Here is a 26,915-nt window from a genome sequence, read left to right as displayed (position 1 = left end):
AACAGACCCTCACTTTCATGGAGAGACGTCTGTTCTGGTGAGTAGAGGGTCCCTGGTTCTGGCTCTGTCCTGATGAAATAGTTGTTGGGGTGGACAGTGTCAGAAACTCTAGGTTTGTTTACACCAGTATTTGGCACATCTGTAAGAAGATAAGTTTAATCAGCTAAAATGAATGACATTATATAAAAATTTGCTAAAAAAAAAAAAAGGTTCAGGTATTTGTTAGCAACGTCAGATAATCTTAATACAAGACTATCAACTCAAGACTTCATACAAGTTAATATAAGACTATTTTCACCTTAAGCCACAGTCATTTTGACTCTTTTCTATAGAAAAGTATTGCATATACTCAGTTTGTTACTATGTTTTGCTAAATTTCATGAGTATTTGTCATCCTGATTACCAGCTACAAATTAACTCACATGCTGCATTTAATTAAAATCTGAAAACTGACCTTGTTCTCCCTTGGAAAACTCACCTCCTGGGTGACTTCCTCCAAGAGGATCAACAAACTGAGTGAGAATGATGCTATTTAAACAAAAGATCTTCCATATGTCAAACTTTTGAAATGAAAACTTGCATGATGTCCACATTATTGAGCTTGGTGATGAAACTCTGGAAGCCAGGGCTAGCTTTTTATGTCAAATTTCATATGGACTAAAATAAAAAAAACTTTGCACAGTTTTCAGAACTGTCAACAATGGAAAGTTTAATTTCTTATCGATTTGCTTCTTTTATGCTTTTAGTCTTTTTCCAAATGAATACAGACAAATTTAACCTCATTACTGTTTTCTCTAGTCAAATCTCTTTTGCCTATTATCTTGTTTTATTTTCAACTATATCATTTTGCCATCTTGAACTTAAAAAACAAAACTATTTATCTTCTTCTTCTTCCCAATTCCAACTTCCTTTTTATGTTATAAATTTAGGTGGTGTAAACTGCATTTTATTCAACTCCATTCGAATATGTTCTTGTTTCTCTATTATCTTCAAAATATATTTGCCCAAATTCTGATGACAAGTCTTTCTTTCCTCAGATTTAACCCTCATGTTGCTAACAAACATTTTTTTTCAGAATGCTGCTTCACTCTCACTTTATAAATTGAATCTGTATCATATTCTGAGTATAACACACAGTCCTAAGGAGGACTGAAATTTGTCCTTGGAAGAAAAGCTTTAACAAATGTAGACAGCATATTAAAAAGCAGAGACATTACTTTGCTGACAAGGATCCACACAGTCAAAGCTATGGTTTCTCCAGTAGTCATGTATGGATGTGAGAATTAGACTATAAAGAAAGCTGAATGACGAAGAACTGATATGCTTTTGAACTGTGGTGCTGAAGGAGAGTCCTGAGAGTCTATTGGGCTACAAGGAGATCAAACCAATCCATCTTAAAGGAAATCAATCCTGAATATTCATTGGAAGGACTGATGCTAAAGCTCCAATACTCTAACCACCTGATGTGAAGGGGTGCCTCATTGGAAAAGACCCTAGTGCTGGTAAAGATTGAAGGCAGGAGGAGAAAAGGACGACAGAGGATAAGATAGTTGAATGGCATCACTCAATCAGTGGACACGAGTTTTAGCAAGCTCTGGGAGTTGGTGATGGACAAGGAAGCCTGGCGTGCTGCAGTCCATGGGGTTGCAAAGAGTTGGACACAACGAAAGTGAACTGAACTGAAGAATGTGGCTGAGAAAAGACAGTGTATGTATGTGTGTACATGAACATGTGTTTGTGTTACTGTCTAGGGTTAAGGACCTTAGGAGAAGTTTCCTAGAGGATGTAGTATCTAAGTAGTATCCACTTACCACAGGAGGTCAGCTTGCCCTTTATTTATAGCACTTATCACCATCTCTCCCCACTAGAATAGAAGCTCACAGTGGACAAGGACTTTTGTCTGAGTTGCTTACTGTTGTACCTCAGTGCCTAGGACAGGTGCATAGCACTCAGCAGGTACTCAGTAAGTGCTTACTGAGCAAACAAATTCCCAGAAAGAATAGCGGCTTCTCTTTACTGAGTATTGATTCACACCTGGCATTGTGCTGTAACTTGTGTTCAACAAGGTTTGTCTATGTAAAGCAAGGGCTTCCCTAGTGGCTCAGATGGTAAAGAATCTGCCTGCAATGTGGGAGACCTGGGTTTGATTAGGGTTAGGGTTGGGAATATTCCCTAGTGAAGAGAACGGCATTCTGGCCTGGAGAATTCAGGCATTCTGGCCTGGAGAATTCCATGGACAGAGAAGCCTGGCAAGCTACAGTCCATGGGGTCACAGAGAGTCAGACATGACTGAGCACCTTTCACTCACTCCTGTAAAGCAAAGTATAACTTTTAGGTATTGCTGATCAAGCTAGTTTGAAAAGTGAAAACAGGGTTTATAGGCAAACTGGGAATCCTACATTCTAATCCTTTAACTTGATGTCAGATTCAATCCAAGGTTTTGTTTCCTAGCCCCCAGGAAGATTTGCTGACATTCTTAATAATAGGTTTTTGATGAATGTGTCTCCAAATTTATTATTTGACAGTACACTTTTAGGTAGCAGAGCTCTGTGACAGTTCTGAATTCTTAAGTTTGAAATTTCAATATAGATTTCAGATTGCATGTGGTTCCCCCAGTACATACTGAAACATGCTCTATCTCTCTATCAGGCTAATAATACTGGAGAGTTATCTGCTTCAATTTGCAAGTCTTCTGTTTTTCCACAGTTCTAAACATTCTTACACCGCAATTTGTGAAGGAGTGTTATGAGGAACAAGTAAAATACATAGTTTGCTGGGTTACCAGAGTTTTACAGGGAATAGAATAACTGAGAGAAGCTAAACAAGAGATGAACCTGAAATCAGAGAGCTATGCAGCAATCCACCTTTATTTCATCCAGGAAAGGAACACTGGAAAACCACACATGAAATGGCAACAAACTATAGATATGGAGGAATCACTGGGGTAGCTTCAAGACTTCACATACATTGGGAAATGTGCCATTTTAAAAAAGAAAAAGGTGTTTAGATATTTTCTAGCTTCGGCTTTAGTATAAGATAAAACCTGCGATACCAAAACATCAAAGTTTTTGGCTTGGAAACACTAGGTGGCATGCAGTGTCAGAATGTGAAAAAATTATCACCATGGAAACCAAAACCATTAGAGTTCTGTGTATGTCTCTCTCTTTTTAACCATTAGGGGATATTATTTAAATAAGAAAAGAGTAGGAGACACCCTAAAAATCTGTACTTCAGCAATTTGGTCTCTTTATCCTATGGAACATTTTATTGCAACCCAGGAGACAAGCAATTGTGCTTCTTTTGTAAAAGAAGATATTTAAAATAAATAATATTAGAGGGATGGAGATGGAGGAGTAGGAAGATTCTGAGCTTAGTTCCTCCTATGGATATACATATACAAAACGGCACCTACATTTAGAACAACCATGTCTGAGGATGATCTGAAGACTAGCAAAACAGATTTTTTATAACTGAGGATACAAAGAAAAGACCACACTGAGATGGGCAGGAGGGGCAGAGATGTGGTCTAGTCAGAACACAAAGCCTCAGTGCAGCCACCCACAGTGGGAGAGATAGTGCAATTGTGGAGGACCCCTGAGGAGCGAGGACCCATGTCAGGTTTCCATCCCAGGGGACCTGCACCAGGAAGATGAGCCCCCATAATGCCTGGCTTTAAAAACCAGTGAAACTTAAGTCTGGGAGAGCCAGAGAGCTGTGGGAAACCAAGAATCTGCCCATAGAGAGCTCACACACAAACTCATTTTCTCCGAGTCCCAGGGCAGAAGCAACAGCTTGAAAAACATTGAAGATATAAGAGAAGGAGACTCACCGACTAACCTGGGGACATTTGCCAGAGGGCAGGGGTCTAGTGGAACTGTCTCCGGGAATGAAAACACTGACAGATGTCATTTTTTAATTTTTCTTTGCTTCCCCTGGGTGCCCTGTTGCCAGCAGGTGTCGTTTCTGTTACTGTTTTTCTACCTAACAAACACTGTGAGCCTTGCCCAGGTGTTCCTGAGGACCAGCCCTGATCAATCCACCTGGCCCCACTGGCCCCTTTAAAGCGTTTCTCACTCTGCCCCCACAGTGGGTGACCCGAGCCAGCACCAGCACACCTCCAATGCGGCTTCCACTCCAGGGAACTAGCCCAGCATACCAGTGTGTCTGCAACGGCTCCAGCTGGGACCTACAGCCAGTTGTGGGTGGACCAGCCCCACCCACACATCAGTGTGCCTGCAGCAACTGGGGAGAAACCTCTCCGCTAGCTGAACCAAGGAGTCACCAATCTACCAGAGTGCCCATAGCAATCATGGTCCAACCACATGAAGTAAAGGCAGCCCACATAGAGGGTATTCCTGGAGATCCTGGCTCTTGTGACTAGAAGGGATTGAGCCATTGGACCTCAGAGGAGACTTTCTTTACGAGACCACTCTTTTAGGACTAGGAGAAATAGTTGATATACCTAATGCATAGTAACAAATACAAGAGAGTTAGATAAAACAAGGAGACAAAGGAATAGCTTCTAAATGAAAAAAAAAAAAAGACAAAATCTCAGAAAAAAGGTAAAACAAGATGGAGATAAACAACTTAGTAGATAAAGAGTTCCAAATAATGGTCATAAACATGCTCACCAAACTAGGATGAAGAATGGATAAATTCAGGGAAAAGTTCAAAAAAGAGAGAGAAAATATAAAAAAAGAACCATCAGAAGTGAAGAATAAAATGACTGATGTTAAAAATACACTAGAGAAAATCAGCAGATTAGAAGATGAAGAAAAACATTATCAATGATCTGGAAGATAGGATGGTGAAAATCACTCAAAAAGAGAGTAAAAAGAAAAGAAAGAATTTAAAAATGAAGAAAGTTTAAGGAACCTATGCAACAACATTAAGTATACTAACATTCACATTACACAGGACCTGCAGAAGAAGAGAGACAGAAAAGACAAGAAAAGCCATCTGAAGAAATAATGACTGAAAGCTCCCTAACCTGCAGAAGGAAACAAACATCCAGGTGCAGGGAGCACTAAGTCCCAAATAAGATGAACACAAAGAGATCCATACTAAGACATATGATTACATGGCTAAGATAAAGAAAGAAAAACAAAAAAATCACATACAAAGGTTAATATGCCATAAGGCTATTAGCTGATTTTTCAGCAGAAAGTTCACAGGCCAGAAAGGAGTGGCATGATATAAAATACTAAAAGGAAAAACTCACAAACAAGAATATACTACCTGGCAAGATTATCATTCAGAATTGAGAGATAAAGGGTTTCCCAAATAAGCCAAAGATAAAGAACTTCATGATTACTAAACTGTTTTTTTTTAAATAATGTTGAAAGGACTTTTTTAAATTGAAAAGAAAATGCTATAACTAGAAACAAAAAAATAATGAAGGAAAAATTGCATTCGTAAAGGAAAACATATAGTAAAAGTAGTAGATCAATCAACTAAAAAGTCAGTATGAAGGTTAAAGGACAAAAGTAGTAAAATCATCTATATCTAAAATAATGAGTTAAGTAAAACACAAAATAAAAATATGACCTCAGAAACAAACTATTCAGGGAGGGGAGTAAAAAATGTAGTGCCTTTTAGAATATGCACAAACTGAAGTGACCATCAACTTGTAATAGAATGCTATATTCACAGGTTGTTGTATATGAAACTCATGGTAACCACAAACCAAAAACCCACAACACATACACAAAAAAGAAAGAAAAAGAAACATAAACATTACACTAAAGGAAGCCATCAAATCACAAGTGAGATTGAGAAGAAGGAACAGAGAACTATAAAAAACAACCAGAAAACAATGAACAATGGATATAAGTATATGCCTATCAATAATCACCCTTAATGGAAACAGACAAGAACAAAAGACACAGGGTGGCAGAATGGATGAAAAAACAAGATCCATATATATGCTGCCTATAAGAGACATGCTTCAGATCCAACGACACACAAGTGAAGGGATGAAAAAGATACTCCATGCAAACAGAAATGAAAAGGAAGCCGGGGTAGAAAAATAAACTTTAAAATACAAACTGTAACGAGAGAAAGAAGGGCATTACATAATGATAAAGGGGTCAATCCAACAAGAGGATATAACACTTGTAAACATCTGTGCACTCAACACAGGGGGACCTAATACATAAAGGGAGATATTGACAGCAATATAGTAATAAGTGACTTTAACACCACACTTACTTCAATGGACAGATGAACCAGACAGAAAATCAGTAAGGGAACATGACTTTAAATAATACATTAGATCAGACAGACCTAATAAATATATATACAGAACATTCCAGCACCCTAAAATGGCAGAGTACACATTCTTTTCTAAGGCACACAGAACATTCTCCAGGATGGATCATAGGCTGCAAAAAAAGTCTCAATAAATTTAAGAAGACCGAAATCATATCAAGCATCTTTTCTGATCACATGAAACTAGAAATCTAGCAAAAACACAAACATCTAAAGGCCAAACAACATGCAACTAAAAAACCAATGGGTCAAAGAAGAAATCAAATTAGAAATTAAAAAATACTTCTGAGACAAAACAAAGTGGAAACAAAATACTCCAAACTCTACAGGACTAGGCAAAATCCGTTCTAAGAGGGAAGTTAATAGTGATACAGGACTACCTCAGGAAATAATAACATTCTCAAATAAATAATCTAACCTTACACCTAAAGGAACTGGAAAAAGAACAAAGCCTAGAAGTCAGCAGAAGGAAGGAAATAATAAAGACTGGAGCAGAAATAAATAGTAAAAGCAATAGAAGAGATCAATGAAACTAAGACCCGGTTCTTTGAAAAGACAAACGAAATTGATAAACTTTTGGCTATACTCATCAAGAAAAACAGAGAGAGGACTCAAATAAAATTAGAAATGAAATACAAGTTACAACTGACATCATAGAAATTCAGAGGATTTTAAGAGATTACTACAAACAGTTACATGCTAACAAATCAGATAAACCGGTGGCCACAATAGCTCAGTTGGGAGAATGCTAGCCTGAAGATCTGAAGGTCCCTGGTTCAGTCCTAGTTTTTGGCAACTATTTCTGACCCTTTGGGCTTCCCTCGTGGCTCAGATGGTAGAGAGTCTGCCTGCAGTGCGGGAGACTCAGGTTTGATTCCTGGGTTGGGAAGTTCCCCTGGAGAAGGAAATGGCAACCCACTCCAGTATTCTTGCCTGGGAAATTCCATGGACAGAAGAGCCTGGCAGGTTACAGTCCATGGGGTTGCAAAGAGTCAGAGATGACTGGCAGGCTACAGTCCATAAATCAGACAAGCTAGAAGATGTGGATAAACTCCCAGAAACACTAAATCTTCCAGGACTGAATCAGGAAGAAAAAAAATATGAGCAGATTAATCACTAGTAATGAAATTAAATCAGTAATCAAAAACTCCCAACAAACAAAAACCCAGGCCCAGACTGGCTTCACAGGTGAATTCTATCAAATACTTAAAGAAAAGTTAAGACTTATTCTTCTTAAACTACTCCAAAACCTTTGTGGTTATATGGTCAACTAATTTACTACAAAGAAGCCAACATTATGCAGCAGGGGAAAGGCAGTCACTTCAATAAATGCTGTTAGAAAAACTGAACTGCTGCTGCTGCTGCTGCTGCTGCTAAGTCGCTTCAGTCGTGTCCGACTCTGTGCAACCCCAGAGACGGCAGCCCACCAGGCTTCCCCGTTCCTGGGATTCTCCAGGCAAGAACACTGGAGTGGGTTGCCATTTCCTTCTCCAATGTACGAAAGTGAAAAGTGAAAGTGAAGTCGCTCAGTCGTGTCCGACTCTAGCGACCCCATGGACTGTAGCCCACCAGGCTCCTCCATCCATGGGATTTTCCAGGCAAAAGTACTGGAGTAGGATGCCATTGCCTTCTCCGAGAAAAACTGAACAATTACATGCAAAAGACCAAAACTGGGTCACTTTTTTTTTTTAATAGCACATACAAAAAAATAAAGTCAAAATGGATTACAGACTTAAATGTTAAGACCTGAAACCATTAAGCCCTAGAAGATGACATAGGCAGTATGCTCTTTGACAACAAACAGTCTTATTAATATTTTTTTGGATCAACCTCCCCAGGCAAAGACAAAAAAAGCAAAAGTAAATAAGACTATATCAAACTAAAAAGCTTTTATACATCAACAAAATAAAAAAGCAGCCTACTGAATGGGAAAAAATATCTCCAAGTGATATATCTGTTAGGGGGTCAATATTCAAAATATACAAAGAACTCATACAAATGGACACCAAAAATCCCCCATAGTTCAATTTAAAAATGGGCAGAGGATCTGAATAAACATTTTTATAAGGAAGACATACAGATGATCAATAGACACAAGAAAAGATGCTCAACTTCACTAATCATATGGAAATATAAATCAAAACTACAATGAGATATCATCTCATACCCTCAGAAGTTATTATCAAAAAGACAAAAATCAGGTGTTAACAATGATGTGGAAAAAAGGGAATCTTCATGTAGTGTTAGTGGGATTGTAAATTGGTACAGCCATGATGGAGGCTTCTCAAAATAGTAAAAACAGAACTACCATATGATCCAGCAATTCCACTTCTGGATATTTACCTGAAGACAGTGAAATCATTAATTTGAAAAGATACATACACTTGTATTTTCACTGCACCATTATTTATAATAGCCAAGATATACAAACAGCTTAAGTGTCCACCAGCGGATGAATTGACTAACGATGTGGTATCCCATTGTGTACTGCCCATCCATTAAAAATGCAATTTTGTCATTTGCCACAACATGGATACAGTATCATGCTAAGTGAAATAAGTTAAAGAATGACAAATACCATATGATTTTATTTATTTCTGGAATCTAAAATACAAAACAAAAATGGACTTATAGATACAGAGAAAAAACTAACTGTCAAGGGGTGAGGGCTTAGGGGGTAGTTGGCAAACTGGTGAAAGGGCTTAAGAGGTACAAACTTTCAGTTATAAAATAAATAAGTCATGAGGATGTAATGTACAACATAGAGAATATAATCAACAACATTCTGGTAACTCTACAGTGACAGACGGTTACTAGACTTAAAACTATCCCCAAGTAATATAATCATCTACCCTCTAAATGTTAGTATCTATCTTATATTTTTATTATTTATTTACTTTCAGCCATGCAGGATCTTAGTTTCCCAACCAGGGATCAAACCCATGCCCCCTGAAGTGGAAGCATGGAGTCTTAATCACTGGACTGCCAGGAAAGCCTGTTTTTTTTAAGTGAAATGCTTCAGAAAATAGAATATGGAAAAGGACACAGACGTTGTTTTTCAGTCAGTAAGTCGTGTCCAACTCTTTGCAACTCCATGGACTGCAGCGTGCCCAGGTTCCTCTGTCTCTACCGTCTCTCAGAGTTTGCTCAAATTTATGTCCATTGAGTCAGTGATGCTATCTAACCATCTCATCCTCTGCCACCCCCTTCTCCTTTTGCCTTCAATCTTTCCCAGCATCAGGGTCTTTCCTAATAAGTCAGCTCTTTGCATCAAATGGTCAAAGTACTGGAACATTAAAATATTAAATTCATATATGCCAAAAATCTAATTTGAAGACCTAAATAACTGGGTTTAGAGCACAGCGTACATACTCTGTGCTTTACATTTCAGTAAATATAATACAAAATTCTACAAAATTGGTAAAATGTTCATTTAATATGAATTGTAAAATAACCAAATTCTATACTATGAATAAGGTCTTCAATCATTTTTCTTGTGGTGTTGGAGAAGACTCTTGAGAGTCCCTTGGACTGCAAGGAGATCCAACCAGTCCATTCTGAAGATCAGCCCTGGGATTTCTTTGGAAGGAATGATGCTAAAGCTGAAACTCCAGTACTTTTGGCCACCTCATGCAAAGAGTTGACTCATTGGAAAAGACTCTGATGCTGGGAGGGATTGGGGGCAAGAGGAGAAGGGGACGACAGAGGATGAGATGGCTGGATGGCATTACTGGCTCGATGGACGTGAGTCTGAGTAAACTCCGGGAGTTGGTGATGGACAGGGAGGCCTGGCGTGCTGCGATTCATGGGGTCGCAAAGAGTCGGACACGACTGAGCGACTGAACTGAACTGAACTGATAGTAGAGTTCAATTACAATGTATATCTGTGAAGAGAAAAAGACACTGAAATCTCTTCCGAATCATTAAAAGAAAATTAAAACTGTTTTTCAAAATAGTTTTGCTATTATTTACTGCTTCTTTGAAAATTTATAATCCACCAATTACATACAGACATATAAATGTATGTACACACAGCCACTATACCTCAGGTAAACAAAAGGGTCATTTCTGAATTACTAAAACATTCCTTACTGTAGTATGGCATGTCACAATGACTAATTATGCATTATTTACACAATCTTTCAAAAGAATGTCTTTTAAAAACATCTGCTATGTGGAATGGAAGCAGATACTAGTCAAATTTATCAGAGAAACCCACAGAGACTTACATGATGGGGTTAATCATTTCATGATTAACCCTCTAAACTATAATTTAAAAGTTGGCATGTTGTGATTTAGTACAATCAGAACATGAAATTAAGACATTTTTATGAGTAAAAATGGCAAAGTATGAATGCTACTTCTTTAATCTGTGTAAATATGTGTTTACATCTGTGTAAACATGTGTTACCTTTCCTTAAAAAAAAAAATCATAAACATGTTTTCTGGGACACCAGAAATATACTTCAGGACATTTTCAAGCATAAATTAGCATCTTCCAAGAAAATGAATGTCTATAAATATAGAATTTGAAAAAGCTTCAAAGTAGAATGAAGTAATCTCCATCTGTGATTAGGAGTAGGGGATTTGTGGAAGCATGGTCCTTCTTGTCTGCTACATTTCATCTGAATGCCTGAGTATTACTCAAAAAAGGGCAATTAATTAGAAAAAGTACAAGGTTGCGGCTAAGAAAAATATATGTGTTAAGGGACAATAATGTTGTGGGCCTATTGAAAATGTTATATTATCCACCCCATTAAGCTCATAGTAAAAGATGAAATACAAAGTGGATTATTTTATCTTTTCTGTGATGTATCTCCCCGATACATATTGAATACGCATGAAAATATGCTCAGTAAAAAGTCTAAGACTTCTTTAAAGAACTTGAAATTCTGAAAATGCCTCTGCTTTGTTAATCTATGTGTCTGTTTATGTTATATGAAATGACAGAGGTCTATACTGTGTGTAAAATCACCATGGAAACAGAAACCTAGAGATCAGTAGTAAGGAGACTCAGCACGTACAACCCTGTAACTAGTCTTTCACAAACCAGCATGCTGTAACTTTATGCCACATTCTCCTTGTCCTGAGTTGCTATAGCATTTACGGGTGTGCCCTTTCATAAAAAGTAGTGTAGTGTGAGTTCTGGCAGGGCTCTTAGGATGGTAACAGCACGCAATGTTAAGGCAGATGATACTTTCTTTGTTAAGGGAACTGGGCATGTGACATTTTTTCCAACTCTGGCCTAGAAGCCAGTTAAGGCTATTACACACAGGGGCAACACTGTGAAAAATGAGCAGAGTATTTAGTCTTATGGGGACTCAACTTGCTATTTGGCATTGGGACTCTCACTTTTCATAGGATCAGAGGCTCAGGAGGGAGTCTACTTTCCAGAGAGCTGTTGCAGAAATAGTATTCCAGTGCCTTCAACAGCTAAGAAGTAAAACTCTCAGCCAAATTCTGGAAGTGCACCTGGAAAATGGTCCCTCAAAGACTTGACCTCTTCAGTAGCTTCCCTGATGTACAAGATTAATTTCTATAGAAGGAAGCCTTATTACTGGAGACAATGAGAACACTGGCAAATCCTGATTCAGACTGAATATGTAAATAGGGTGACGGAAGCATGAAGCATAAGAATGTTCTTTAATCCACATGAGACATAGATGGATATTGACTGATATTTTAAGAATATTATACATATTTGGAGTTTGTTGACAACTATAAACTATTATACACATATGATATCCTTTAAAAGTTGGGTTTTCATGGAAGTAAAAACTTAGAAGAATGAATAGAAGACCATGTTTTATGAAGCTATTTCTAGTCTGGTTCTCTTGAGTATATCTAAATTCTTGAGTCTTATGCATGCTCATACTTTCTTTTAAATATTAGTAAGACAATGGCCCTAAAGTTTTTACTCATCCAGAAAACACTGTGTTAAAAGCCTTGGAAAACAGAAACCATATTAACAAAGTACCTTCTAGTTCACTTTAAACCTTGCTCTAAACATCAACTAGTCTGCCTTAAAATCCATTGTAAAAGCTCATCTACCTGAATTCAGTCTCATAGTTTAAGCAAACTTCGTATCTGTATAGATTGGTATGAAGTACTCTGATTTCTACAATGACAAATCTGAAAAATAATTCTGCTTTGTATGTCATCAGAGAGAGCTCTTGTTCAAAAACACTTTAAAATTCCTGAATTCTGTCCAGGGATTCAAAATGATTAAAACTAATTTTTAGGAAAAAAAGAGAGGAATTTCTACAAGTAATGGAAATTAAGATGAGTGTTTATTAAGTGGTTTCAGTCTGGGTACTAATAAGAATACAGGTGTTACACCTATCATAAAAATTTATACTCTTTTATCTACAAAAGAAAAATTACAGAAACAGTAAGTTTAGAAATATAAAGATGAAAAGAAGCAGACCCCACTATGAAGTGTCCAAGTTTAACAGGTGATTGTTCATGAAAGGCCAGGGGGCTCACTTCCTAATGAGAAAAGCTGAGAAAAGAATAAGGGATTTGCTGTCATGTAAAAAGTGTGGTGGTGGTAGTTTAGTTGCTAAGTGATTGACTCTTTGCGACCCATGGACCGTGGCCCACCAGGCTCCTCTGTTCATTGGATTTTCCAGGCAAGAATACTGGAGTGTCTATCAACCTAGTGGGGTGGGATGGGGAGGGAGATGGGAGGGAGGTTCAAAAGGAAGGGGATGTATCTATACCTATGGCTGATTCATGTTGAGGTTTGACAGAAAACAGCAAAATTCTGTAAAGCAATTATCCTTAATAAAAAATAAATTAATTTAAATAAAAAACAACACTGGTAACAACCCAATTGCCCATCAACAAGAAAAGGAACAAATTAACTGTGGCATATTCATGCAATTCAATGGTGAAAATGAGTGAACTACAAGTGATCAGCATGGATAAACAACAAAAATAATCTGAGCAATAAAGGCAAGTTAAAGAAGATCATTTAAAAAAAAAAAAAAAAGAATACTGGAATGGGTTGCCATTTCCTTCTCTAGGGGATCTTCCCCACCCAGGGATCGAACCCTGTTTGGCTGGCAGATTCTACCATTAGCCACCTGGGAAGCTGTAAAGTGAAGTCTATGGAAAATAAGTGCTCAAAAATCACTAAAATAATTTTTCAAAGACAAATTTCATTCTTTTATGGGAAGAAAGGTTATCAAATACATCAATAAAAATATTTGCTAATGGGAGATATGAGATAGACTTCTATTAAAAAACCAAAAAGAATCTTAAAAAATAATCCATATATATTCACCACCAAAAGCAATGAATGGAGTTTGTGAAACTTTTTTTTGTACTTTTCTATTGGATTATCTATTTGGACAAAGATTATCAAGATAAAGCTAAAGGCAGGCTAACTTTGGTATGAAAATGAAATGTGGAGTTATAGATGGTAGCCTTTTTAATGTTTTCCAAAGTAACAACTAAGCTTCCCCAGTGGTTCAGTGGTAAAGAATTCGCCTGCAATATAGGAGCCGCAGGAGACGTGGGCTCGATCCCTGAGTTGGGAAGACACCCTGGAGGAGGGCATGGCAACCCAATCCAGCATTCTTGCCTGGAGAATCCCATGGACAGAGGTGGTGGGTGGACTACAGTCCATGGGGTCACAATGAGTCAGACATGACTGAAGTGACTTAACATGCGCACACACACCAAAGTAACAATTGTAAACTGAGGAATTGCTGCTCAGTGTGTTGAGGAAGTGGTAATGGAAAAAGAGGAGCTTTCTGACTTGACAATTTCTATTTTATTTTAGCTACCTAATAGAATATTTCTTCACATTATCACTAAAAGCATGAGAGAATTTAAATATTTATTTGACATGTTTGAATTAAACATAAAATGTTAAAGGCTAAAACTGGATATTTGATTTTTACATGAAGTACTAACTCAAAATATTTAAGCTTCTCAGGGACATGTTCATACATCATGAATAACTGGCTCGGGAACATTCAGATATACACTGACTAAAGCAAAATGCTAATATTCTTATTTGGTGGCACAAACACCCATGCACAGAGTGACAAATGTGGAGTTCTAAGCTGATGCCCAGCATGCTAGAGGTAATTTTGCTTAATGTTAGCAAAATCTCATCTACGTGGAAACTTAAAGTACCACCCACTGCCTAAGAGCGCATGTCACTGTCTCATAGTTGGTTTTGTTTCTATTAGAAGCTGCCTTCAGAGTATGGCAACACTTGGCAGGCTTTAACATATGTCACTCTGATGTACAGTTTAAACCCCTTTGTTTACAGAATCTATATTTAATTTTTTTAGAAATAAACTTTTAAACACATATAAAAATAGAGAAAACTATAATTAATCACCTCCCAGATTTAATAATTACATTATGCCACACTTCTCATGCTCCATTTATCTTTTCCCTTTCTTCTGTTAGAGAATTTTAAAACAGACCTCTCACATGAGATCATCAGAACTCTCAATACTTCCACTTGTAGCTCTATAAAACAAGGACTTCAGAAAACTACCATTATTCCATAATGCCGTATAATGAGTTCACATTCAAAATCTTTCTGATGTCTCACAAATGTCTTTCTTCAGTGGCATGCACTAGGCAGGCTAAAACAAGGTTCACGTTTGTGAATTGCTTGTGATTGCATTTGTGATTGTTCTTTAAGTCCTTTAAATCTAAAAAGGATTTCCCATTCCTTCATTTTCATTTTCTTGGTTCACTGCTGGAACCATAGCAATAAACTCACAGGATGTGCCACATGCTGAATTTGTTTGATGGATTTCTCATGGTATCATTTACACAACTTTCAACTACAATTTTTCTTGTAAGCAGAAATTTAGAGATAAAAAGCTTTCCGGTCAAGCTTCTGTGGGTTAGAGTACTTTACGAAAGGTGCCATGTACTTTACATCCTGTCATATCATAACTTTTATATTTGCTCAGATCAATCAGCCAATTCAAGTGGTGGCAGCCTCGTTTGTATTTTCAAGTTTACCACATTCCTTTCTACTAATGCAAGGATCCTCGGCCTTGGTTGCACACCACACAACTTGGTTGCCTGGGGTGGAAGTATAGGGCGCGGAACTTAGAAACTACTGCTGACTGAGTCCTACACTCAGAGATGCCAAGTCACTCAGCCTAAGTTGTGGTCTGAATAGTAGGACTTTTAAAAAATTCACAAGGTAATTCTAATGTGCAGCTAGGATTAAGAACATAGAGGTTTTTGCATACATTAATAATCTTTGCTTGAATCAATGATTTCATTAAGGGTTATAAATTGCTGACTTTCTAATTTTATTGATTTTTTTTCTGTATTTATTACACTGTCTAGGGTTATTGGGTGATCCTGGGGAAAAATACATACAGGACAGGAAGGATAAAATTTTAAATCTTCTCTTTAATTACTAGTAAGTAAATTAACTTAATTATGAGTAAGGCAGTGGGTCTCAAACAGCAGAGTGGAATCACATGGTGTTTAAAGGTGGATCTTAAAAGATCATTGATGTCTGGTTTGCGCCCCACGCTTTAGGACTTGGTCATGTGTAGGAAGGCCTGGGAATAATATTTTAACAACTCCACAGGCAATTTTAATATGCACCAAAGTTTGGGAACCTCTGGAGTGAGGTTGTGAAAAATTCTGAAAGAGATGGGAATACCAGACCACCTGATCTGCCTCCTGAGAAATTTGTATGCAGGTCAGGAAGCAACAGTTAGAACTGGACATGGAACAACAGACTGGTTCCAAATAGGAAAAGGAGTACATCAAGGCTGTATATTGTCACCCTGTTTATTTAACTTATATGCAGAGTACATCATGAGAAACGCTGGACTGGAGGAAGCACAAGCTGGATTCAAGATTGCTGGGAGAAATATCAATAACCTCAGATATGCAGATGATACCACCCTTATGGCAGAAAGTGAAGAGGAACTAAAAAGCCTTTTGATGAAAGTGAAAGTGGAGAGTGAAAAAGTTGCTTAAAGCTCAACATTCAGAAAACGAAGATCATGGCATCCGGTCCCATCACTTCATGGGAAATAGATGGGGAACCAGTGGAAACAGTGTCAGACTTTATTTTTTGGGGGCTCCAAAATCACTACAGTTGGTGACTGCAGCCATGAAATTAAAAGACGCTTACTCCTTGGAAGGAAAGTTATGACCAACCTAGATAGCATATTCAAAAGCAGAGACATTACCTTGCCAACAAAGGTTCGTCTAGCCAAGGCTATGGTTTTTCCTGTGGTCATGTATGGATGTGAGAGTTGGACTGTGAAGAAGGCTGAGCGCCGAAGAATTGATGCTTTTGAACTGTGGTGTTGGAGAAGACTCTTGAGAGTCCTTTGGACTGCAAGGAGATCCAACCAGTCCATTCTGAAGGAGATCAGCCCTGGGATTTCTTTGGAAGGAATGATGCTTAAGCTGAAACTCCAGTACTTTGGCCACCTCATGCGAAGAGTTGACTCATTGGAAAAGACTCTGATGCTGGGAGGGATTAGGGGCAAGAGGAGAAGGGGACGACAGAGGATGAGATGGCTGGATTGCATCACTGACTCGATGGATGTGAGTCTGGGTGAACTCCAGGAGTTGGTGATGGACAGGGAGGCCTGGCGTGCTGTGATTCATGGGGTCGCAAAGAGTCGGACACGACTGAGGATCTGATCTGATCTGGAGTGAGGTTATTTGTTACTCAAATTACCTCCAGTGGTGATAAAAAGTTTTTTTTTTACTTGTTTTGATAGTGGTTGTTGCATTTTTGTTGACAGAAAACTGTATCAGATATATGAAAAGAGAAGAAAGCAAAGCTGACAGGTAATGTAACAAAATTATTAAGTTTAAGATCAGGCATAACTCCAATTTTCATAAGAATTAATCAAATAATAGAGTGGTCAGTGGTATGCTGAAGTCTCCAGGCAATGTGATTCAATGAATAATAATTATTTCTTTAAATAATTTACCCTCTTTAATCTGCAGAGGCTTAAAGAGAAATTGGAAACAATTTTCTTAAAAGACTAATAAATTATTAAAAATTTAAATAATCATGATGATTTACATTTCAAATGTTACTCACCACTGGTAACATCGGAAGCATAGATAGGTGTAACAGTTGGTAAAGGTAGGAATATATGTTTGTGGGGATGAACTTGGACCTGGAGAGTTTGCATGAAGGTTATTCTAAACTAAAATATTTGAGATTCAACAGGTACCAGAAAGAAGGCTTTTTGGAGCTTCCCTTATTTCACTAAGAGCAGAAAACTTCTGGGAGGGAGGCTGCCATGGATTCCTTCTGGAGGAATTTTATGGCATTAAAAAAAAACCGGAGACACCACTTGCACCTTGTACCTGCATGAACAAACATCGTCACAAACTGTCTTATCTCCTGCTGGTTCTCCTGGAAATCCATTTGTTCTCCCTACAGAAGCCTTTCCTGCCTGCATCCTTTACAGTAAGTTAGACATACAACCCCTAACCCTACTCATTTAGGGAACTACTACTTTTGTGAGCTTTATATGCATATGAATACTTAGGGTTTTTATTATTCTTACTAATCTGTCTACTGTCAGTTAAATTCACCGGCCCCCAATTACTTAACCCAAGAGCATAGAGGAAAAGTCTCCCTCTCCCACATCTCGCTAAGCATTTTCATGGGCAAATTGACACTATTTGCCAAAATAGAAATGTATACACCCTTGTCCAGGCAGTTACCCTTAAAAATGTGATCAAGAGAGACACTCAGATATGCAGTGATAGTTTTTACCATTGCTTGTCAAAGGGCAAAACTGGGAAAAACAAAATGTTCACTAAAAAGGGACTGGTTATATAATTTTCTAAACAATAGACACCCACTAAACAGGAGGCAGACCTTTATATATAGTGTTTTAGAAACACATGCATGGTTTTACTATGTTGTTAAGGAAAAAAGTAAGTCACAGAACAATGTATAATATATTATCTTCACTGTAGTACAAAGAAAACATATGCAGATGTGTACATATTTACACACACACACTCACCAGTTTGGTTTTCAGATTTACTCTGTGTGTATGTAGATGTGTGTGTGTGTATAGGTGTGTGTGTGTATAGGTGTGTGTGTACAGGTGTGTGTGTGTGTGTGTGTATAGGGTGTGTGTGTGTGTAGGTGTTTGGCGCAATGGTCATGGTACGGGTAGATGTGGGAATGAGGGAAATTTTTAGCTTTTATTCCAAATTCTTCTATTTATTTTAAGTAAGAAACATTCCTCAAAGAGAAAAAAAAAAAACCATGCCTTTTGTAACAAAACATGAAAAAGCTAAGTGAACCTTCATAGTAGTGTTTAGGAAGCTACAACACTGCAATTGTGGTAAGAAGACTATAATGACTATGTTACTAAAAAAGGCCTGAAAAAATAAGCATGGAAAAGCTTAGGACTTCAAGCCTGATATGAAGAGAAATTCATATTCCTCTTGGTATTCGGAAGAGAAGTAGAAACAAAATTTTGTCATTTATACAATTTATAGTCATAATAAATCATAAAATTCAAGCTCAATAATAGTCCTTTATACATGATTGCAAATCTAATATTCTGCTTATGAATATGTATAATATAACTTCCTACTATATCTCCTTTACAAATTCAGTACATTTCTACTGAGGCATAAAGTGTTCTCGTTTAAGTTTGGTCCTGTCTCATGATGTGCTGATGATTTTTTGTGTTGTAAATTACTTGCTCCAGACGGAGGAAAAAAGAAAAATAAATTGACTAGGGCTAGTCTCTCAATTATCTTTTATCTTCAGTATTTATGTTTTTTTTTTTTAACCCATCCCAGTGGAAGAAAACTTGTATCCGTTTTAGAAGCAAAATTTAAATGTATAAAGAAAATGGTAAAAAAAAATATATATCTGTATATACTATACAATAACGGTTTAAATGGATGGCATGTTAAAATAATGGCACTTCAGTACATACTCCACAACAAATAAATGTAGCACTAAGTTAAATAATCTGATCAGCTTAAAATTTCTATTTTACCACCATCTTTCTCCTTCTCTTTCACATGTATTGTCAAACATCAAATATATGAATGGAATGGAATCATCCATAGTTTCTCTCCTTCTTATAGTGAAAGACCCATCCAAGTTTATTAATCCCTTAATGCCTTTTGGCCAACTAGAAATTTACCCTACTTTTATGTTTCTATGTCTTTTTTTTTTTTTTCACTTCATACTTCAGCAAATTAAAAAAAATTTCCTTGAATTATAATGTCGATTTACAATGTTAATATCTTCAGTACAGCAACATGACCCCGTTATACATATGTATATTCCTTTTCATATTTTTTCCCATTCTGGTTTATCACAGGATACTGAATACAGTTCCCTGTGCTATATAATAGTACCTCCTTGTTTTCTCAACAGCCCTTCTTTCTGATGCAAAGAGTACACAATGTTTGGTTATTTTTATGACTGAATTGGTGTGCTACTTCTTAAAAGAAGGGAAAGGCCAAGGTTTATCCTTTAGAAGATACCTTCCATAATATAATATTTTCCATTATGAAGAAATATAATTACTTGTGCATAAATTTGCATTCTCACTTTCTTCAGGTCTTTATCTATTATTCTAATATACTTTTTCTATGAATATGGATTTTTTTTTCTATTGTATTATATGGGTTCTTAAAAGCCACCTCAAATTTTGGTGGAACATAAGAGACTGTAGAAATACATACTTTGGTATGAAGGTGTGAAGAGTGGAAAAATGGCACATTAACAAAAGGGGAAACAGGAACACTAAGACAACATTCCCCCTTCACTCCTTTTCAGCAGAATATACATAAACACATTCACAGAATTCATGGTCATAAGGAATGCAAGGCTATGGAAAAGACAAAGCCAGACAGAAAATGATAAACTCTCCTCTGCATAAAAGAGAAGAGGAGGTGCATTTACATTTTTAGAGAGCAGACATATAATGCTAATAAGATAGAAAATACAGAATAATGAAGACAGAAGACAACAGAAATGCAAGATAACAACAAAGCATATATGCTTAAAACAACTTTGTAACATCCAGGGGAGCTTCTCCTTAAGACTGCTTCCCAATCAATCTACGAAAATAGAAACGTGTTGTAGAATGGGTGATTATTCCATATGCTTTGGGAAGTTATCTGAGTATTCAAAGTTTTGGCTTTTTGCTTTCCAAGAGCCTACAATCCCTGGTACGAGTTAAAAATCAACCAAACCAACCAACCAACCAAGAAAAAAACAAGCAAGCTGATTATCCTGAACTGAATCACAAATGGAAATCTTTTCTGCCTAGGGCCTCTTGAGTTTTTCCCTATAAAATGACTCTACAGTACGTTAGCTATTTAAAAACAAATTCAGCAGTTGGTCTCAATTTCTGGTAGTGATCAAATCATTGCCTTGCTATCAATTCACTTTGTTGCTGACTATCTTTTCAAGTCAAATTTGTAATATCAAAAAGAGAAAAATAAAGGGTAGAGAAATTGTCTTCAAGTAAATGTTCAAAATACTAAAGAAAAATGAGGAACAATAACAGACCTCCAATCCTAAATCCTTTCATGTGATCCTTTTTATTTAGGAAACCAAGATAATTGGATAAAGATGTTTCTTTTGCCAAGACCTAGCCAAAGACAAAATAGACCAAAGACTTTTTAAATATATTTTATATTTAAGCCATCTCTACCTCATTCTGGGTGGGACTACCAAATTTTAAAACAAGATTATTTTCATATTACATTCAGTATTTCTGCATGCATACTGGTAAAGAGAAGATAACAAACTTTACAGGAAAAGTAGCAGCAAAACTGTCATTTCATCCCATTTACTCACAATCAAACTTAAGGGCATCTATAACTGCTTAGAAAAAGGATTATGAAACAAACCAGATATTTCTTTTATTCATATAATCAAATTTCAAATTACTACTCTTATCATTATAGCTTATTGCCATGGTTACAACTGAAATGTCTTAAGAAACACACAAGTAACATTAATGTAGTTAAAATAACAGAGTGAAGTAAATAGCATTTGTGTTTGCTGTGTTTGAAGGTTATGTTTCCCTGAAGAAGGAAAGAGGGTAAGTAAACGTAATACCTCCATGTTGGAATATGAACTTGTGTAGGAGTATACTCTGATTTAAGTAAGGGATGAAGTATAGTTATCAGGTGTGAATTATGAATGTGCATGTGGTGAAGACAGATGAATTACTGAAGCTGTATTTCCCTAAACACTAAAGTATTTGGTGAGCTATTTGGCATATGTATAAAAATAAAAGATTATACAATATTTATATATTAAATGAAACATAAATGTAATGTTTTACAAATTATCTATAATATTTTACCTATCTCTATTTTATTCATTAGTAAATCATGAAGAAAGAAAGAAAGTGAAGTCGCTCAGTCGTGTCCGACTCTTTGTGACCTTGTGGACTGTAGCCTACCAGGTTCCTCCGTCCATGGGATTCTCCAGGCAAGAATACCAGAGTGCGTTGCCATTTCCTTCTCCCAGGGATCTTCCCAACCCAGGAATCAAACCCGGGTCTCTGGCATTGCAGACAGATGCTTTACCCTCTGAGCCACCAGGAAGAAGGTGGTCAAGTGACTGAAACTGAGTGAACACACTGGTTGGGAGGAGAGGTAGAAAGGATGCTAAGGGATGGTCATTCCCTATTGGGTGTCTTCATAATCTAAGCTCATTCTCTTTACTAGTACATCAATACAATTACATACTGTGGCCTGCCTGGCTTTGGTAGTTAGAAATCTACAACTGCTCCCTCCAGCTTACTTCAGCCAGGATGTTTCTCCGGGTCTACTTTAGGCAGCACTGCTGGGAAGGCCGTATCTCCCTTGTGGTTCCAGCTAATGCCGGAAGACTGCCTTGCTCTACCTCCCACCACTTCTACAATTTGGTGGCAACCCAGGCAGCGCTTGGTCCCTGCAGGCCTAGACATGGCAGCAGCTTCCAGGAACAGTTACTCCTATGGGTGATTGGGCCCCAAATGATACAACTATTTTCCTTGGGCTGTGAAGAACTTCCGCCTATCAAATGCTAGCATTCCAAGAGAATGGGGCAATGACAGGATATCGAAATATTTTGTAGCTAGAAATATAAATGGTGACACTAATGAGGGAGTGAGAAGACTAACCTCATATACCAAAAGGGAGGGAGAATAAATACAACTCTTCTAAGAAAACAACTTGGTTATACATCTAAAAAGCCTTGAAAATGTTCATATACTTTGAATAGTTTTCTTCCTTGGGAAAACCTAGCCTAAAAGGTGTATCAAAGCTGCAGGTATAATTTTATATACAAGGATGTTTACCATAATGTTATTTATATCCATGAAAAACACCTGAATGTCCAAAAACAGAGCTATAGGTAAATATGATATATACTTGTAGTTTTTCTTTAAAGAATCCCCCTCCCCAGTTTTAAGTGTATAGAGCTATATATCTCCACTAGACCTGAAACACTTAAGAGGGCAAGGATATCTGTTTTAAACAGTGAAAGCTATGTGCGAGCCAACTAGGCTCTCAAGAAATATTTTTGGAATAAATTAATGATGCAGTATTAAACATGAACTTATAGGAGAATTTTATATTAAATGGTAGAGTTCTGCCATAGCTAAGTAGCAAATGCACTCTGTATTTTTCTTTAAACTGAAATCTTCAAATCTCTTTTTAACAGTTCACAGCACTGCCATGTCTCCTGAGGAATGTTTAAACCGAATGACTTTTTGCTCAAAGGATTTCCAGTAGCTGCCCATGACCTGCAGCAAGTTCAAAGTCCCTGGTATTTACAGATCTCTATAATTTGGCCCAGTGTGGTCTTTGCACATCTTATCATCTCCCAAACCAGTTTTAAATGTTCCCATGAGACATTTCTGTCGTCTCTGCTGCTGTGACAATGACAATACTCTCTCCACAGCTGGTCTGCCAGTCAAGCCCCAGGCTCCAGGCTCACCCCTGCAAAGTTATCTAACAAATGGATTGTCCATTTGATGACAATGTTTCCTGCATAATACTTACTTGGCAGTTAACCACATATTATTTCATGCCATGTCTTTCCTACTATTAAACTGCGGTTTTTAAGTCTTATTGTTAAGTAGATTTTCACGTCTCTTCATCTTTGTGCTCAGTAGCTTGGTCATGTCCAACTCTTTGAGACCCCATGGATTGCAGCCTGCCAGGCTCCTTCTGCCCATGGGATTTCTCAGGCAAGAATACTGGAGTGAGTTGCCCTTCCTACTCCAGGGGATCTTGCCAACCCAGGGATCAAACCTGTATCTTCTGAGTCTCCTGCACTGAAGGTGGATTCTTTACAACTGTCCCACCTGTGAAGCCTCCATACTACACGTCATCTATGCTTTGAATAAAACACTACATTTCTTGGGAATAGCTTCTTTAGAAAATAGCAAAGAGCCTTGTATACACTATAAATAACACCAGAATCCTGGTATCAGGTTCAGATAAACTCAGATACCAGTCATTTAGTGATTTGAGTTTTACTGAATTCAAACTTTGTTTAAAAACTGTCAAAGTATTTGGATATCAAGGCCTAATCTAGCATTTATAAATTGCTGGCATTGTCCCTCACATTATAAGCTTGATGAGAGGCAAGGGGCATGTGTGTGTGGAGTCCATCACTATCTAACCAGCAATGTGTATAGTATATGGTTCATGATGTGGCTGCTCAGTAAACATTTAATGAGTGAAGACATCAAACATCTGTGAAAGTGGGAGACACTCTCCTTAATGTAATTCATCCTTTATATGAGGTGAACTTAAGGTAAAAAGAACATATAGACTACATTAGAATCTTCCAGGCTACTTTAGAAGCTTTCAGGTAGTCCACATTTAAGTACAAAAAAATGAACATTTCAGGCAACTCTTCTCTTTTAATATGAAAAAAAAAAACAAAACAAAACTGTGAAAGGAAAGACTTTGACTTACATAAGTGATTAGCCAACTTCCCAAGATTATAGAAAAACCTGTGTGTGAGGGCATCGCTGTATTTCTTTATGATAAAAAATTCAAATATTGAATTGACATTAAAAATATTGATGCTCAATCCTTTAATTTCTTTACAAATGACATATATAAATCTATTCAAACATGTTAAAAAATTAAGCATATTAAGAAGTACTACCTTTAAGCAAAGTAGCTCAATATTGTCACTATTAAAGTTTTGGCTTGACTGATCTCATCAAGAGACAGTAAATTCAGAGAGCACACTTTGCTTGGGCAAAACGTAAGAAAGATTTTTTTATATGATTAAAAACTCATACCTGTTGATCTCCAAGGAAATGACTTCTCAGTTGAGCTAGAGAAAAAGAAGGAAAAAAAATGGAACATTTACTTCCTTTGTTGTAAACTTTAACTGTGGATCTGTTTTGAACATAAACATTTAATTTTCACATTTAATTATATAAAAGTATATTAAAACCTCAAACAAAATTTAAAGTGACTGTTCTAAATTAATTTTTAGAGAGTATTTAACCCCCTATGCCAATCTGGGACAAATTTGTATTTCTTAGAACTTAAGGCAAATTATTAAAAGACATATGATTCTCCTTGAATAAGACAAATATAATACCACAGCTAACTGTGACCTTCATAGTACTTATATGAGGGCATATGCTGCTTTATCGGAGAAGGTGATGGCAACCCACTCCAGCACTCTTGCCTGGAAAATCCCATGGATGGAGGAGCCTGGCAGGCTGCAGTCCACGGGTCGCACAGTGTCGGACACGACTGAAGCAACTTAGCAGCATCAGCAGCATGCTACTTTATGTGGAATAATTTATATGAAAACTACATATAAAACAACATATATATCATACACTGTACGACATATACATTAAAAAGAACCAAAAAGGTTGCTATTAAGTTTATTAATTTTACTTATTTTCAAAAAAGGCTTAGATGCTGTAATAGACATATAAGTTAATGGGGTCAGTTTACTGAATGTTGTCTTATAAAATTTAAATATCATAAATCTTTATATCAAAACACAAAGTTTTACAAATTAGGGGTAAATTTTAACTATATATTTTTCTTAGTTTATAGAGTGCTATGCTCAGTCGCGTCCAAGTCTCTGCAGCCCTATGACTATAGTCCGCCAGGCTCCTCGGTCAATGGGATTCTCCAGCAAGAATACTGGAGTGGGTTGCTATGTCCTCCTCCAGAGGATCTTTCCCACCTAGGGATAGAACCTGCATTTCCTGTGTCTCCTGCATTGGCAGGTGGATTCTTTACCACTGAGGCACCTGGGAAGCCCAGTTTATAGAGTACCAATTTTAAAAATTAGTGCATAAAAACATATCTGAGCCTCCCTGTCCACCCACTCCCTTAAATTAATACAGGAAAGCATGGTTCTCAGGGGACAGTGTAGCAGAACAAAGCAATAAGAGAGGCTGAATTATTCGGCATTCATTAAATGTTAAAGTACCTCACATATATTATCTCCTGTATATTATTCACAACAACCTAATGAAGAGGTGCCTTATTATCTTTATTTCACAGATTAAAAAACTGGACAAAGTCTTATTCCATTAGTAGATGGAAGAAGTGGGATTTAAACCAAGGATGGTTTGATTTCAAAGTCAGGGCTTCTGACCATTGTGCTACACAGAACAGCTTGTGATTCCATTTTTGTGTTAAACACACACACATGCACACATAGACACACACAATATGCCTAAGAAGTGTAGAAAAATAAAAATCAAAGTGCTAGTGGTTTTTTCTGTGGGTTATAACTAAAAGGATTTCTTTCTTTTTAAACATTTGTATTTTATTTAGAAATCAGAAACAAATACATACTGAAGTATTTTGGAAGTGTTTACTAATTTTAAGGAAAAGGTACAAGACTTTGCACTTAAGGAAACTCTAAAATAAAGAAAAGAACAATACTTTCAGAGCTGTAGTTGTAAGATTTTATTTTTTTATTTTTTTTGTAGTTGTAAGATTTTAAATCCATGTTAGTCCCTTGGTATTTTCCCCAAGTCATTAAGTGGCTGATGAAACTCCTGCTGGTTAAAAACTCTAGATTCAGTAAGAACTCCCCAAAGTTCAATTTTGCCTGTGATCTGCGAGCAGCTCACATTCCGGGACTTTGAACTAGCTGTGCCCAGGGGGACATGCTCCCAATGAACAGAGTCAATCAGTTAACGCTCATCTTCAGCACTCCAATCATGATCCTCCACCTGATGTACTCCTAACTAATTTCAAAAGGGACTGATGGGAAGAAAAAACAGATGAAAATTTGGTCAAATATCAATAAATGGCATATTTGTCTTGCTCCTGAAGATATTACCACATTCTCAAAAGTGGTTTCCAAAACTGAATTCCAATTCTCTTGAATATTATAATTTAATCCTATCATCTTGGAGAAGGCAATGGCACTCCACTCCAATACTCTTGCCTGGAAAATCCCATGGATGGAGGAGCCTGGTGGGCTGTTGTCTATGGGGTTGCACAGAGTCGGACACGACTGAAGTGACTTAGCAGCAGCAGCAGCAAACCTATCATCTAAACTAGCTTTCTAAGCACCAAAGTTGCTATTACCCAACTGTATTTCTATCAACATATTCACATTTTTTGTCAATATTAAAATCAAACTACCAACCAGAAATGTTTAATAT

At 37.0% G+C, this 26,915-nt stretch overlaps 1 protein-coding gene across 50 annotated transcripts in view; it reads right to left on the bottom strand.

Annotated features, from left to right (window-relative positions):
* PKP4 (plakophilin 4) overlaps nucleotides 1–26,915 on the bottom strand; it is a 258,819-nt gene that overhangs the window by 65,723 nt on the left and 166,181 nt on the right. For 22 of the 50 annotated variants that reach the window (XM_086354216.1, XM_086354067.1, XM_086354075.1 and 19 more), the window contains 2 exons: nucleotides 24,561–24,595; nucleotides 8–139 (listed from right to left, as the gene is read on the bottom strand). Coding sequence is in view for 21 of the 50 variants with exons in the window: in XM_086354067.1 (XP_086210193.1) it covers nucleotides 8–139; nucleotides 24,561–24,595 (167 nt within the window). In the remaining 29 variants the exon portion in view is untranslated. Of the gene's footprint in view, nucleotides 1–7; nucleotides 140–478; nucleotides 634–24,560; nucleotides 24,596–26,915 lie in introns of those variants that run through there. The other 28 variants (XM_086354251.1, XM_086354262.1, XM_086354392.1 and 25 more) reach the window with 5 other exon arrangements.

The sequence above is a fragment of the Bos grunniens genome, chromosome 2 (genome assembly GCF_055505025.1).
Source record: "Bos grunniens cultivar Pamir isolate PY7600 chromosome 2, Bosgru_T2T1.0, whole genome shotgun sequence".
In the NCBI taxonomy this organism is placed as follows: Eukaryota; Metazoa; Chordata; class Mammalia; order Artiodactyla; family Bovidae; genus Bos; species Bos grunniens.
This window is presented reverse-complemented; position numbering and strand designations above follow the sequence as displayed.